Source organism: Pipistrellus kuhlii, unplaced genomic scaffold, assembly GCF_014108245.1.
Source record: "Pipistrellus kuhlii isolate mPipKuh1 unplaced genomic scaffold, mPipKuh1.p scaffold_m20_p_1, whole genome shotgun sequence".
NCBI lineage: Eukaryota > Metazoa > Chordata > Mammalia > Chiroptera > Vespertilionidae > Pipistrellus > Pipistrellus kuhlii.
The window spans coordinates 155,206,374-155,222,722 of NW_023425404.1; the positions used below are offsets into that span (position 1 = coordinate 155,206,374).

At 35.1% G+C, this 16,349-nt stretch overlaps 1 protein-coding gene across 5 annotated transcripts in view; it reads left to right on the plus strand.

The window, feature by feature from the left end:
• The window catches only part of G3BP2 (G3BP stress granule assembly factor 2), a 32,914-nt gene extending 18,449 nt beyond the window's left edge, over positions 1 to 14,465 (plus strand). For 2 of the 5 annotated variants that reach the window (XM_036413513.2, XM_045571661.1), the window contains 7 exons: positions 254 to 356; positions 1,092 to 1,272; positions 2,258 to 2,356; positions 6,462 to 6,564; positions 7,881 to 8,009; positions 8,662 to 8,780; positions 11,534 to 14,465. In XM_036413513.2, the coding sequence (XP_036269406.1) occupies positions 254 to 356; positions 1,092 to 1,272; positions 2,258 to 2,356; positions 6,462 to 6,564; positions 7,881 to 8,009; positions 8,662 to 8,780; positions 11,534 to 11,806 (1,007 nt within the window). In that variant the 3' untranslated portion in view covers positions 11,807 to 14,465. The remainder of the gene's footprint in view (positions 1 to 253; positions 357 to 1,091; positions 1,273 to 2,257; positions 2,357 to 6,461; positions 6,565 to 7,880; positions 8,010 to 8,661; positions 8,781 to 11,533) is intronic. The other 3 variants (XM_036413533.2, XM_036413523.2, XM_036413542.2) reach the window with 3 other exon arrangements.
• The last annotated feature ends 1,884 nt before the right edge of the window (positions 14,466 to 16,349 follow it).

The window sequence follows — 16,349 nt, forward strand, 5'->3', positions numbered from 1 at the left end:
TAATTTATTTGCTACCCTTTCCTTACTAATAGATTTAAAAAAAAATGATTAAATACCAAACTTTATCTTGTTTGCCCTTCATTTTTTTTTTTTTTTAGAGACTGGGGAAAATCACAAATGAATGCTTTTGTGAGAAATAATGGCAATTTTTTGCTATTTACTATCATATTATTGCATTAATCATTAAAAATATGTATATCACATTGTGAGTCAAATCTTCTAAAAAAATATTTGGTATATTATGTGTTGTCAGAATCGGAAGATGAAGTAGAAGAAGAACAAGAAGAAAGGCAACCATCTCCAGAACCTGTACAAGAAAATGCTAACAGTGGATACTATGAAGCTCACCCTGTGACGTAAGAATATTGCTTGCAAAGTTAAATTTGTTCTTTATTATAATGTCAGGTGGTTTTTGTTCCTAGAATTGTTGGAAGTAAGTTTTTGATAAAGGTACCTATTAGGACAGTATTTGAGTACTTTGCAAGAAATTTGGAAATAATTGTTTTAATTTATTAAAAAATTGAACATGGTTTGGACCAAAACCACGATCACTTACTGATAATGCAGATCACTTAGGACAATACAGTGAGCATTTCATTTTTATTTTTTTAGATTATTTTATTATTTATCTGTTTGTTTTTCAACATTTTTTTTTTTTAATTCTCACCCAAGGGTATTTTTCCTATTGATTTTTAGAGAGAAGGAAAGACAAAAATATCGATGTGAGAGAAACATCAATTGGTTGCCTCCTGCACTCTCTCTGAACCCTGAAGTACATGCCCTTGACCGGAATTGAACCTGGGACCCTTCAGTCTGCAGGCTGACGCTCTATCCACTGAGCCAAACTGGCTAGGGCATGAGCATTTAATTTTATAAGTAGGGGGTTTATTTCTAGTTGATACCATAGTACACATTTTTAGTAATCCAGTTTTAAAATGGTGGGATTGAGAAATGTTGCTTGAGAGTATTATTCCCTTCTGCCTTCTAGTTCTTATTGGACTTTTTCCATTAGATTGGAGAGGTATTGAATTTTATCTTATTTGAATTGATTATTTATTCATACTGAAAAGGAATAAAATATTTTATTGTAGTAATGGCATAGAGGAGCCTTTGGAAGAATCCGCTCATGAACCTGAACCTGAGCCAGAATCTGAAACAAAGACTGAAGAGCTGAAGCCGCCAGTGGAAGAGAAGAACTTGGAAGAATTAGAGGAGAAGTCTACTTCTCCTCCTCCTGCTGAACCTGTGTCTCTGCCACAAGAACCACCAAAGGTTAGATCAAAGGAACTCTTTAATCTATAACTTCATATTTTTATATTTGATACCATTAATGAAGCATGACCTTTGTTCTATTATGTTAATTTGTTTCATATAGTAAACTACTTTTTTGTGCAAATGAAAGAAGCTGTGGGTTTTTTGGTAATTTTGAGAAAATCTCATTGTTTCCACCCCTTTTCCCCCCTCAAAAAATACCCCTCAGAGTGAAGTTGAAGATTAATCTTTGTCTCTATACAATGTTTAGTACCTTACATGAAATTATTTGGGTCCATGCATAAAACTGAGAGTTGCTCTTCCATTCTATACTAATAAATCCTCTACACACCGGATGCAAGGAGTCTTACAATTTCCCAACTTAAATAAGTTGGCCTATTAAAAGAAGGAATACCTCTTATTTCTGGCTTAATGGGAACAGTTTCCTTTCTACACCAATTAAACTATCTTGGAAAGATGAGTGACACTCATAATGTATCACTTAAGCCTATCTATACGTCTTTTATCTTTCTGAAAAAGTAGAAGGTTAAAGTATAATTGGGTAGTGAGAGGTGATTCCTTGTTCAATTTGTGAATGTTTGTTAAAGTTTCCAGCTAGTACTTTCTTCTTTCCTATCCTTCCCCTCTTAACACCATCACACACCCCATTTTCTCTAAAAGGGGAAAGAAATTGGTTCTATTAGGCTCTTATTTTTCTAGCATGTGTTAGTGGTTTTGTGCCACTTGCTCATCTACCTAGGGCATATAGGAACTTGCTTGTGGATTTATTTAGTAGTTCAGAAAAAAAAATAAAATAATCTTGCATAATGAGATTATGAAAGCTGGCACATAGACTGGCATGTGTGTGTGTGCCTTTCTTTTAGGAGTCCTCCAATATAGAACAGTAGTTTAGAAGTGAAAAGAAAACATATATTTGGAAGTTTCCCTATAGGAATGTTGGTGGTTTTCCATGATTAGTAGTCTAGGTTTGTTGCATTTCCTGCAGGCTTTCTCCTGGGCTTCAGTGACCAGTAAAAACCTGCCTCCTAGTGGTACTGTTTCTTCCTCTGGAATTCCACCCCATGTTAAAGCACCAGTCTCACAGGTAACCAATCTGTGAACACATTGGATTGTATCCTTGTTACATTGCCAATTGCTTATCTCTTTAATACTTTTTAAAATGAATCAATCAGAAATTATGGATTAAATATACCAAAAAAATTGTATTAAATGTCAGTGCACCCACTTTAAATGCCAAATCTCCATTCATCATCTGCATAGGTGGTATTTGGGGTTTGGGTGTGTGAAATGCAGATTAAGTTGGTTTTACATATATATATTATATTGTCATTTAAAAGGCTTCTATAACCAAAATAGTTCTTTAAAAAAAGTTTTAAATTTTATTTAGCAAACATATTTTAAGGAAGAAATTTGGAAAGGCACAAAGTAGTATGGCATTATAAGGAATCACTGTTTAAAAAAAAAAAAAAAATACTTTAAAAAATTATACTGCCTAAGTTCTTTGTAAGTGGTTCACACCATTTAATCGAAGCCTGTACCAACTTATGACTGTAGTGTTCACCTTAACCAATCATTCCAGTATTCTGCTTTTTGTTTGTGGTCATCATACCCATTTCAGAGCTTTCAAAATATTGAAAATAGGTGTACTTTAGAATTAACTAATTTAAAATTAAATTTATAAGCACAGTTTAAAAGAATGTCTTACTCTTTTACCTACATTTTGACTTAAACTTCATTCCACTAGAAAATTTAATTAAAATTGTTAGTGCACATAAAATATACTGTTTGTATACATCTCTTAATATGCTCTAAATAGTGAAATCTTGTGGTTTCAAAAAGCTAGTAATTATGAGTCAGTCTTTCTGGTGTTGGTACACATAATCAGGTACAATACAGGGCCTCATGATAACCTTTTTTCCCCCTTAGTTAGATATTCAGGAAGTGTTGAGTAGTTACCTCAGATCACAAATCAGGATTCTCTCTTAAAGAAAATTAATTTACCAAGTATTGGTTGTACTTTTCAACTCATCTGAAGACCTGATAAGTGATTTCTGGATATACTTTGAAATGCTTGATTTATCAGATTTGCATTTGGAATCCTTTGGATTGCTACTTCATTTCAGAGAGTTGGCTACATTAAAAACAACTGCTAGTTAAAAGTTAAAATAGCTAATTCTCATTATACCAGGCATTGTCAAAACATTTTCTATTCATTCTCATCTAATTTTCATAACCACTTTGTGAGGGTAGTTACTATTATTCCTGTTTCCCACTTACTTAAATTGAGTAGTACTTGAGACAGATATATAAATAGTTGGGCTAGGCTTTGAATTCATGCAGTTGGATGCCATGAGCACAGAGTCCATCTGTGACTTATGCAAACCTATATAGATTTCTTTAGACCCTTGAAGGGGAATGTATCTCTATTTACATTTCAGAAGAAGAGTACTAAGGCATATCTAAATTGCATTTCATTATATCCTAGCCTCTTGCCTAGGAAAAACAATTACCTTAAAATTTTGAAGTTAGTTTTTGAATTGTAGGAGACTAGATTGTATTTCCCAATCTACACCCTTATTAAAACAAAATGTTTATAATTTAAACTTTAAAATAAATTTCTGATCTCTTTAGGCTATATTTAGAATGAATTCATGATTTTTCCCCTTGATTTAATAAACCTTTCAATTTTATTTTGTTACTTTGGTGTAATACTTATTTCCTTAACAGTTTTAGCATAGGAAATTAATAAAAGAATTAAATCTAGTTCTTAGGATATTATTAGTAAGTGTTAATTTTTTGGTGAAAAGATTTTGTCTGGAAATTGATTATTATATCTAAATAGCTTCTGTTAAATTGAAGGATGTGTTTATTAGTTGCGGTTTTTATTATTGACTTGATTTGATGGTTTCATTTTTATCTCATATTTCGTTTGACTTTCATTTGTGGGATTTGTCATGTGAACACAATTTCTTGTTACATGGAAATAATTTTAAGGCCCTAAAATAAAATAGTATGTGGCATATTAACCATTTTATCTAGTTGAGTAAGTAGTTTTAATAATAAACTTGAGCCTACAGTATTAAAACTACACAGCCTGCTTAGTTAAAATATTAATTTTTGAAAAGAATTTTGTTAGATTTTTTTAATCTCATTCTTCTTGTATTGGTATCAGATATATATTAAAAGGTTGCTAAATTGATTTATTTGTAAGATGTTGAAAATTATTTAAAATAATTGTTACTTTGGAGTCCTTAAAGGATAATGAAGAACTTTTCTGTTTTGCTAATTGTGGTTTGTTTTGGTAATCTGTTTTGAAAACAATTTGAATCAGTCGGGTTGCCTCAAATTCTTTGATAACATTTGGACTGAATGAGTCTTAGGTTTTTCTGATATTCTTAAATTAAAATGTGCATTTGCTATTTTTATGAATTTGTAATACACACTAGCTTCATCAAAATTTTGTTAGAATACAAATTTACTTTTAATTCTGTTTTACAATCTAATATTCAAGTTAATTTGCACTTTAGGCCCCCTTAAGTTGAAATTTCTAGATAACTACCTTTTTCAGGCATCACATCATGGGTCAAAATATCTCATAGTGTTCAATTCCAACTCTAGATAGTATTGGTGTCAGGGCTGTATCTTGGGTCAGGCATAGAACATTCTTCTACATGTTTGGGTTAGAGAACTAACTAAATGTGATTTAACTTTAAGTGAATCAATAGTTACTACACATCTAAGTCTAACAGCACTGTTTTGGTTCTTTGGGTGGTGTAGAAATAAATTAAGAAAAGGTCCTTGTAGGAATAAATACATATAATAACTGAATTAATCTGGAGAGAGTTAAAAAATTTTAACTAGCAAAATTCTAGTATATGGGAAACAATTCATCTTGTTGGAGGAATGAGAATCTACGTGGAAGAAAAAGAATTTGGGAAGAGTCAGGCAAATCTGCTAAAAACTGTTAGGAATCACAGTGTTTACAGTGGGTGAAGGCATTTACAGTAAATTATCATTGGTGAAGGAAGCATAACTTTTTGTATCAAAATATGTCCTTGTAAAAAAAATGTCCTTGCAAATTACAATATTTCAGTTATATAAATGATGAGTTTGAGCCACTGCTGGGACTGAGGTCCTTAGAGATGATCAACCATAAAGACAGCACTGAAATTACTAGCTTCCCGACTTGACATGTTCTTCTTATACTGTTGAGTGTTCTCAGCATCCTTTGAAGGTCCATATATTTTATCTCTTCCTTGGACTACAAATATTTGGGCAGTAGATAACCTGACGAAGTTGGGAATACTGAACATGCCATTATACTAAAAGAAAATGTAATAGATGTGGATGTTATTTTGTTTTTAAAATAGTTTAATTGTATGTATTTAACTCAGCAGTTAGCAGAAACTTTTGGAAGGCATCTTAAAAGTCCCATTATCCTCCCTCCCCCCAATTATTCCTCAGGAAACAGTTAAGGAAAATTGTTGGGATCAGTCCTTAAACAAATGCACACCTTTCTCATAAGGAAGAACAATAGAAAGTTAAGACTTCTTTGACTATTTGAGATACTATATATATGTTTCTATTTTGTTTTCTTATGTGCATTTTGACTTAAAAGTAATATTTTTAGGTGCGAGAATAAGCTAAGTTATATATTTTGAACTATCAAAATATTGATTTTCAAAGTTTACGTATTTAGAGGGTGAGGTTTAGAGGATATTGCTGAGCACTTCCATTTGTAGGGCAGCAAGCTTGATAATTAGAAACTATGTGTCAGATATTCTTGTCTTCCTGAAATAAAGATGGCTCTTTCTTTTGTATGTGTGTTTACATGGAGTGGCTGGTTCATCTTGCATTTTTGTGATTTTTATGCTTTCCCAGTGTGGATGTAACTTTTAAAATGTGGTTGTAAAAAAATAGCTCATTGTGAGTTATATGGCCTTGAGTAGGAAAACAATGCCTACCCTACAGTCCTAGATTGGTACAGAATATCTTTATAAAATTATTTTTCATATATATTAGACACTATGTAAAAACATTCTAAACTTAAAATTACCATTATGCCTGTTAGTGACATTTGGTAATTGCTTTAGTTGGTGTTTCTAATATGGAATGTATTTCTTTTCTTTATAAATTGTGGGGGTTTTTTCCCTTGCATTTTATAATGTGTTTTTTCCCTTGTATTTTAGCCAAGAGTTGAAGCTAAACCAGAAGTTCAGTCTCAGCCACCTCGTGTGCGTGAACAACGACCTAGAGAACGACCTGGTTTTCCTCCTCGAGGACCAAGGCCAGGTAAGTCAGTCCCTCCTCTGTAACTGTTAGAATTTAGTGTTTAGTACTTTAAAAGTTGGAAAATACTGAACTTGAAAACTCTGTGGGTTCCCCCCCCCCCCCAGAAACAAGATGCTTATTGTTTTACTACAGATAGTGTTTTATACACAAATTCTTTTATTTTTTTTCATTTTCAAAATGCTTAAAGGTTTAAATAACCTGCTAAAATTCAGTCTGGTGCAAAACAACTAACTTCTAGGGGAGAATTAGTTGTCATGCCATAGAGACATGTATTTTGAAGACAGTTACTAATAATCTTGAGCCAAGTATTATTTGGTTATTGTCACTGGTTCTAAGAATTCAAAACTGAGCTGCCAATAACCTACTTTCTTTCTTAGCACTCTTATCTCTTCACAGATAAACAAATAAGCACACCCTGATTCTTCTTATTTTGATTGTCTTAGGTTTTAAGTAGTCATGATTTTTTACTTGTTTCCATTCTTAGCTAATACATGTAGCACCTCTATTTGAATAATATAAGTATATTATGTTGCTTTTGGGAGGAGGTGGGAGATAATATACATCAAATTTAGAATGTGTAATTTTTTTCACAAAAGTAAAATATAAGCGATGTGTTATTAAACCAGAAATCATGGAAGCTAGGGTTTGTTCTAGCTTTGCCACTGATTGAGTTTATGATCTTAGGTGATACCCCCTTAAATTAATGAGATTTTCTTATGCCATTCAATTATTATACAAAATTTTCTTGTGCAATGCCTTTCTTATATGCCTGTTTTTTTGTATTACTGGGAGGATCAAATATTATGTGTGTGTGTGTGTGTGTGTGTGTGTGTGTGTATAAATGTATATGAACACCCTAACATACATAATATATATATGAAGTATTACTATTAAGTTTACTGATTTGGCTGTAATTTCATACTACCAACGATTAACTAATTTGTGTGTTTCAAAATACTAAACACATTTAGTACAAATATAACTCACTATGTGAAATCTGTTTGGCTCCTGGGTAATGGCAAGAGTTTGATTAAGGAGGGAAACTTGAACTACTAACATTTGTCTTTCATTTAATCAATCAGATGAGTAGATGTAGAAGGGACTTGTGCAGTCTAGTCAGTACCCTCACTTTACACTTCAATATCACATTTCCTAATTAACCTACTAATAATAGACACTTAATCTCTGTTCAAGGAACTCACTATCTTACTAACCTAAGCCAGGAATATTGATATTAAGTGATTTTTGTATTCATTGCTTTGAACTAGTTTTTATAAGATGCTATGAACTGTTTATCTGCTCTATTCTTTTCTCAGGCAGAGGAGATATAGAACAGAATGAATCTGACAACCGTAGAATAATTCGCTATCCAGACAGTCATCAACTTTTTGTTGGTAACTTGCCACATGATATTGATGAAAATGAACTGAAAGAGTTCTTCATGAGTAAGTGGTTTATTTTGCTTTATCTTGAAATTAAGAAGGAGAAAAACAGAGCTTTTCCCATAGTAATTAAAGTATCTCCAGTTACCAACCACTTATCAGAAGAGAGAAGATTGCTATATCAGATGTTTCTCAGTGATTGTACTTAGTGTTGAATGGCCTGGTTCTTTATAGGTGAGAAGAAGGAGCAGGATGAATTGGTGTTAAATTTGGAGGTGGGATGAACTTAGCAAATATAAATCAGAAATAGAAAATATCATTGTCTTTCTAAAATCATGTAGATACCTTTCCTTTTGAAATGTCTAATAAAGATGCTGAAGGGTTAGAAGGGTTACCAAACAGTCCAGCTAGTTGTTGGCGTCTTAGATGACCTATATGAGTGAATATGTACTTTAGTTGTTGTTGGATGTAGCCACTTGCAACTTTTATTTTGAGATGGATCAAGGAGATTAAGATTATTCATCTTGAACAATTGAGGCCACAAAGTATTCTGTTAAAAAATTTAACCGTTGGTGTTCTAGCCAGTTTTGCTCAGTGGATAGAGCATTGGCCTATGGACTGAAGGATCCCAGGTTCAATTCTGGTCAAGGGCACGTACCTCCATTGTCATTAAAAAAAATAATAATAACCCTTTGTGCAATGTATGTTTTCACAGGTTTTGGGAATGTTGTGGAACTTCGCATCAATACCAAGGGTGTTGGCGGAAAGCTTCCAAATTTTGGTTTTGTGGTTTTTGATGACTCTGAACCAGTTCAGAGAATCTTAATTGCAAAAGTAAGTGACTTAAAGGGCAAAATTCAAGACTTTATTATTTCTGTTGTTTATACTATTAATGTGGTACATTTTTTTAAAATAAATCTTTATTGTTCAGATTATTAAAGGTGTTCCTCTCCCACCCCCTCTCAGCTCCCTTCCACCTGATTCCCAACCCCACCCTATGCCCTTACCCCCATCACTGTCTTCATCCATAGATGTAAGACTTTCATCCAGTCTCTTCCCGCACCCCTCAGACCCTTTTCCCCATGTGAATTGTTAGTCCAATTCCTTTCTATTTCCCTGATTCTATTATATTCACCAGTCCATTTTGTTCTTCAGATTTTTTTTTTTATTCTCTTGATTTTTAGATTCGCTTGTTGGTAGGTATGTATTTGATCTTTTTTATTGTTCATAATTTTTTACCTTTACCTTTTTCTTCTTCTTCCTCTTCTTAAAGAATACCCTTCAACATTTCAGGTAATCCTGGTTTGGTGTTGATGAACTCCTTTAACTTTTTCTTGTCTGTGAAGCTCTTTATCTGACCTTCAATTCTAAATGATAGCTTTGCTGGGTAGAGTAATCTTGGTTGTAGGTTCTTGTTGTTCATCATTTTGAATATTTCTTGCCACGCCCTTCTGGCCTGCATAGTTTCTGTTGAGAAACCAATTGACAGTCGTATGGGTACTCCCTTGTAGGTAACTAGTTGTTTTTCTCTTGCTGCTTGTAAGATTTTCTCTTTGTCTTTTGCTCTTGGCATCTTAATTATGATGTGTCTTGGAGTGTTCCTCTTTGAATTCCTCCTGTTTGGGGTCCTGTATCTTCCTGAACTTGTAAGTCTATTTCTTTTACCAGTTTTCTGTCATTATTTCTTCCATTAAGCCTTCAATATTCTGCTTGCTTTCTTCTGGCACCCCAAAAATCCGGATGTTGGTACGTTTTAAGCCGTCCCGGAGGTTCCTTACACTATCCTCACACTTTTGGATTCTTCTTTCTTTTTGCCTCTCTGGTTGGATGATTTTTGCTTTCATATATTTCAGTTCTTTGGTTTGATTCTTGGGACATATTAATCTATAGTTTTGAGTTTCTGTATATTCTTTATTTTAGACTTTGTATGCTTAATTTCTGGCTGGTCCTTTTCCATTTTTTTTGGTATTCTCATTAAGGTCCTTGAAGGTCTCACCATGCTTCTTGGAGGTCTCGTCAAGTTTCTCCAAGGTTTTTAGAAGATTCTTGAGTAATCTTATAAATGTGATTCAGAACTGTGTCGTCCACTAGTTTACTCTCCTCCATCTCTTCCATTCATGTCATGCTTCTGTGTTTCCTCATTCTGCTGTCTCCTTGTGTTGATGGAGTGGCTTTGTATGGTCAGTGACCTATAGGAGTCAGTAGCTCAGCTTCCCCAATCACCTGAGGTGGTCGCTTTTGCTATATCCCTTTGTGGGCTTAGTGCAAAGTCTTGGTGTAATTAAGCCTTGATTGCTGTTGGTACACTGAGAGGAATTGGCTTCCAGGCCAGTTGTCTGTGAGGATCCGCTGTGTCTATAAAGGAAGAACTGCTGCGCTGGAGACACACCTTGTTTCAGTGGGGCTTTGGTGCTCACTGAGTCCGTCTCCCAAATGTGTCACTTATGGTTGTGAGGGATTGAAACTGAGCACTAGAACTCTGGTTTCTGGGTCTCAATGAGGTTCAGCTACTGTCTGAGGCAAGTAGGGTCGCAGAAGCTACAGTGTGAACTACAGACATGTCCTCCTTGGATCTGTTTGCCCCAGGTTGCAATTTTGCTAAACTGCACCAGAGAGGGCCATTCATATGCAAAGTCCCTTGCTTGTAGCTTAGATGTATTGTGAGGGGAGTCTCAGGGCTGGCGTCACTAGGCTGGGGCGTGGCCAACAGCAATGGCTGCCTGTCTGCCTCTTGGATGGCATCCCTGCATCTCTCCACATCTTGCACCACAGCACAGTAAACAATCTCAGCTCAGCAAGCAAGCCAGCCTCACTTTCTGACCCGAAGGCAGACAGTCTAGCTAGCCCCTCCCCAGAAATTGGATTTCAGAGAGATCGGGCGCTTACCTCTCTTTGGATTGAAGAAAGCACGGCCCTCCGCCAGCCTGGATCCACCACCAGCTCCTATCGCGTCCTTGCCCCTCCTACCTCAGTTTTTCAGCACTTGTGCCCTGGATTCTCCTCTTTCCCTTTCAGTCTAGATCACATGTGTCAAACACGAGGCCCGCGGGCCAAATCCGTCCCGCAAGGCCTTGCAATGTGGCCCGCACCGCGCTGTCATCACTGCACTCCGCTGCGTTTCCATCACAATGACAGTTTATGACTGTTCAGTAAACCATTCGGCCCACGATTTAGGCTGGATTTTAGATTTTGGCCCCTTCTCTGATTGAGTTCAACAGCCCTAGTCTAGATGTAGGGCTTCCTCTCAGCCAGCTTTCGTTTGGTTTTTGGGAGATAGACATTTGTTTTATAGTTGTTTTTTTTTTACTTGTTGTGCCCAACAGCACTTTAGGAGTGTTTACCTAACGCCGCCATCTTCATTCTCAAATTTTTAAACCATAGAGAATCTTTTTTTAATGTTAAAACTAAAAATTGTTCACAATGAAGTAAATGGTCTATGCAAAGAATAGAGAAATGTTAGTTTTAAAATCTGAGGTGTGGGTCATTTTAAATTTGTTTCTTAGGGTTTTCTTATTTATATATACAAGGGAATACTTTACTATTACTGTCTAACCTGCCCATGTAAATCTTTTTGTCACCTTTTAAAGCCAATAATGTTTCGAGGGGAAGTGCGTTTAAATGTGGAAGAGAAAAAAACGAGAGCTGCAAGAGAGCGAGAAACCAGAGGTGGCGGTGATGATCGCAGGGATATTAGGCGCAACGATCGAGGTCCTGGTGGTCCACGTGGAATAGTGAGCGGTGGAATGATGCGTGACCGGGATGGAAGAGGACCTCCTCCAAGAGGTGGCATGGCACAGAAACTTGGCTCTGGAAGAGGAACCGGGCAGATGGAAGGCCGCTTCACAGGACAACGTCGCTGAAGCCCCACTGTTGGCAAAGTCTTAGCAGTGGTACATTATTCATCGTGTTTGCATTCTTGTTAATTTTTTTTTTGGCTTTGGAATGTGACACAGCCTTTTTGATCATTTCTTTGATGTGAAAAGCATCTTTTGGTTATGAGTTAAATTGAGGTGGACATTATTTCCCCAATTTCACAACAGGATTCACATTGTTAATTTATAAATCTAGACTTGGAGAATTGAGAACTGAGGAATGACCATATCTTAAACTATCTACAACAAAATGAACTTTTTAAGAGGACATGCCCAACTGAATTCAGGTCCTTTGAGTAAAAAAAAAAAAGAAAAAAAAAATCCTCTGCTGCACATTTTGTTTTAAGTGTTACTGTTTCTGCCTACTAATCTTGGAAACACAAATAGTGCAATTGGAGAATCTTGCCTTTTTTCTTGGCTCCCCCCAAAATACAAACCAACAGAAACTTTTTATGCACTCATCAAAATGCACTAATGGGTACTCTGAACTCATTAACATTGACATCTGCAACAGGAGGCAACAGGGGAGAAAAATCTTTCATCCTTTTTTCCAGTAGAGAATAGATTGTGAAATGATGAGGGCATTTTATCTGCTTGCTGTGACCAGCGTGTGTACACATAAACCTTAACAAGACTACAAGTATATTCCAGAAGAAAATCATTTAGTTTGAACTAAATAACAAAAATCAGAACTTCAAATGCTATGGTCTTGAATACTAGACCAGATTTAGTAGCTTCATATCTAAGATTTTTCTACCTGCCCCTCTTCAGTACAGGGATGGCTGGCTGCTCAACACACTCCTCCTCCCCTTTTTCCTTTCTTTAAGCTGTGTACAGTGAAAATTGTCTTTACTGTATTTTTGTTCTCTGGTAATGTAATAAGCATGATGGTGCCTTCTATTAATACATCATTCCAGTCTTGCTGGTAATTTTGTACAGTATAGTGTATGAATTGCTGTGCTGCAAAGCCAAACAGCTGCAAAATGTTGAAAAATCATTGAAGTGTATAAAAATTGCAGTATCTTTAAAATTAGTAAAATTGAATAGCATATTATTTACCTTGTTCTTTAGTTAACAAACTTTGTGTTCTCTGTGGGAGGGAGTCTTGTGTGCTTGGGAGGGAGTGGGAAGGAGGAAGTCAGTTATTTGAGTAAGTCTCTTGTTGACTTTTCTCTTAACATGAATGTGAATGATGAAGCAGATCACTTGAGAGGTGCTTGGAAAAGTCAATCAACTTGATGTACATTTTTAGTGACATTTTAAAAGCAGTCAGATTCCATAAATGGCAAGTAAACCTGAAGTGAGGATACTGCAATTTTCAGAGAAAAGAACAGCAGCTCTTAAGTGTTTGCATTTTCTATTTGGGGGGCAGGGAACTGTCATTCATTTTGCACAATTCTTAAACTGATGTCAGCACCCAAGTGGCTCTGAATTTAAGTCTGGGATGACATCTTTTATTTTTACATGGATCTCTAAACAATTCTGTGAGCAAAGTTTATAGCTGCTGGATTATTGTCTGTCTTTTTAGCAAGTTCCAGTAAACCGCAAGTATGGCATAGGATGTTCAATTTTATGCTTGAAGCATTTGGTACACACCAGTTTCTGATGTTTCAAGCTAGGAGTGGGGTAAATAAGTGTGACCACTTAAAGCTGCTTGTTAGCATGGAAGACTTCTCCATTCTATCTTGGTAAAAACAAAAATGCACTTGACATAGTAGCAAAGGGATTTTGAATTATGAAAACTGTTTGCTATTTAGTAAATTAGCAAATGATGCACATATTTTGTTTTTCATGTACTGGGCAATATAAGTAAAATTAAATCTGTTACCTGTTCCTTTTTTTCCTTTGAGGTCTTCCATGTTTGAGGAAAAGTCTTGCACTATTGCATATGTTTTGGGGACACAGTAATCTTAATAGTTGCCATTTGGGGGGGCTTAAGGATTTTTCTTTTTCCTGCTTAAAACACTTTTTACACTTTCTGATATATAGTACTTGAAGTTCTTACCAGAAAATTAATTTTGAATTTTGAAGCCTTTATTCGAACTACTTTTAAATGAGTGGTTTATTGTCAGTGTTTTTCTAGAGCATATTTTTCCTTTACTCTTTTCTTTCTTCCCATTTTATATATGTGAAATTTCTAATCCAGAATATTGCCCTGCCACTCATGAAAACTGTTCTGGCACCAAAAGTAATGGCAAATGTTAAGTGTAATAGAAAATTAGAGCAAAGAGCCATTCAGCTTCAGTCTTTACATACCATGAATAAATCATTAAAACATCACATGGAGAAGTTTACATGGTGATTGTTCACCTGCAGTACTGTGGACTTTTAACATTTTGTCCCCTTTTCAGTGAACCATAGTAAAAATATTCATCTACCATAACTGTTATTTGCTGAAAAAAAAATTTTTTTTTTAATGGATGGTAATATTCTATCCTTACGACACTATTGCAACCAAATTGGCTTTACCATCTCGGCTTTAGTAGGTATAGAAGACAATGGATTACCATCTTTGTTGCTGTAATGTGTTAAGCATTATATGCTAGTAGAATCTAGTTTAATTGTTTCAGGTGGAAAGTATTCTTTCGGTTTCCATTTGAATGTGTTTGGACTAAACAAACAATAAACTACTGATGTCTGCAGCGTTTATCTATGTCCCTAATTTAATCAATAGGTTTGTGTTCCAAAATGTTTTCTCCCAATTGCATTTCACACATCCTAAGTAAAAACGAGTTGTTCTAAAACCAACTGCTTACTATTTGTGAGACTGGATCTATAAGAAGTAAAGTATTTTTATGTTTTTCCTTAACAATTGTTAAGAGATCTATCCCAGATTTACAAGTTAAAGAATTTTAGAGTAATAAGTAATAAGGAAGGTGAGAATGACCTAAATTAGACTACTAAATTTTTTTTAAAATTAATTTTGGGTTTTCCAAAGGATTGCTACCTCACATCTCGGACAGGAGAAAGGAGATGGGAATAGTGAGGCTATCTAAAGCTATGGACATGACCCAATTCAGAAATTGAAACAAATCTGTCAAACTCTAAAAGAATATTAAAGGAGGAATAATCATTTAATCATATGAGTCTAAGGCTTCTTTATAATTTTGGAATTTGAGACTTTTTCTTCATTAAAAGGGATAGCATAATTGAATTCTTCCTGATATATTCAATGAAGATTCCTTAAATCAGACTTTGCAAGTTTGTACTGGAAAGAAACCAAAATAACCATTATTTAAAATATTCTTAAGGAAGTCAGACAAGATTTTTATATGTATATTAAACTCACTTTCCATGTTAATTATAATGTTACTAGAGGCCTCTCGGCCTGGCCTGCACTCTCTCACGATCCAGGGGATGTCGGAGGCCCGGTGCACGGATTCAGCCCGATCTCCACGGGCCAGCCCAAGGGGCCCCACTAGTGCACACATCCATACACTGGGCTTCTAGTATGCATATAAGATCTTTGGTTAATCTCTTCCCACCTTCACCCCTCCCTTCTGAGATTCACCAGTCTCTCCCATGTTTACAGCCTGTGCGTTTTGAGCATCAGCCCCCTGGTGGTCAGTGTGTATCACAGTTAATGGTCAAATGGTTGTTCAGGCATATATATATATATATGACTTACATAATTTTATGACTGTGGAAAAAACATTTGTTAGAAGGAATATATGCCACTTATTAAAAAACCAAATTTGAGGGAGCAAATTACCGTTTGGTCCAGGAAACTTAATATGAAACAGAATATTTTACTATTTTAGCCACTTAAGGTGTTTCATTTCACTTGTGCTCAATAACACAGTATTTGTAGCAAGTGAACAAAAATTTAGTGGCTAGATGTTAATGCTGTTCCTTTAAATTAGGAAAACTTGCTTATCATAATTTATATTTTTACTACAGATGAATAAAGGCCATTGACCTTTCTTTTCATTCTGTGTTCATAAGTAATTTTCTAATTATTTAGTAGTAGACTGTTTTGATCAATTAATTCCTAAGTAATAAAATTTCTGATTATTTTGAACAAATAGTCTTAAATCTGCTTATGCAGCATATAGTTTATGTATAACATGTTTCAGAATTAATGAGGCATAGTTGATTTTTTAAAATTTTATTTATTGATTTCAAAGAGAAAGGAAGAGGGGAGGTAGAGGAGAAAGAGAGAAACATTAGTGATAGAATCATTGATTGGCTATCGCTTAAAAGTGCCCCACTGAGAATTGAGCCTGTAAGCCTGGCATGTGCCCTAACCAGAATCAAACTGGGATCTGGTTCACAGGTGGACACTCAACCACTGAGCCACCGAGGCTGAGCAGAAATAGTCAATTTTTAGCAATACCAAATAAATACTGGGCAAAATACCATAAATGGAGGTTTAGAATTAAGAAATCACATAAAGACTACTACCCTTCTATTACCAAATTAACTGTTCTCTCTGTCTTTGATCTCTTAAAGAATTTTGACAAAGCTGGCTACCTACTTGGATTGTTTTCACTTTTGTGAAATTAATATTTTAACTGCTTCTGTTTTCTTA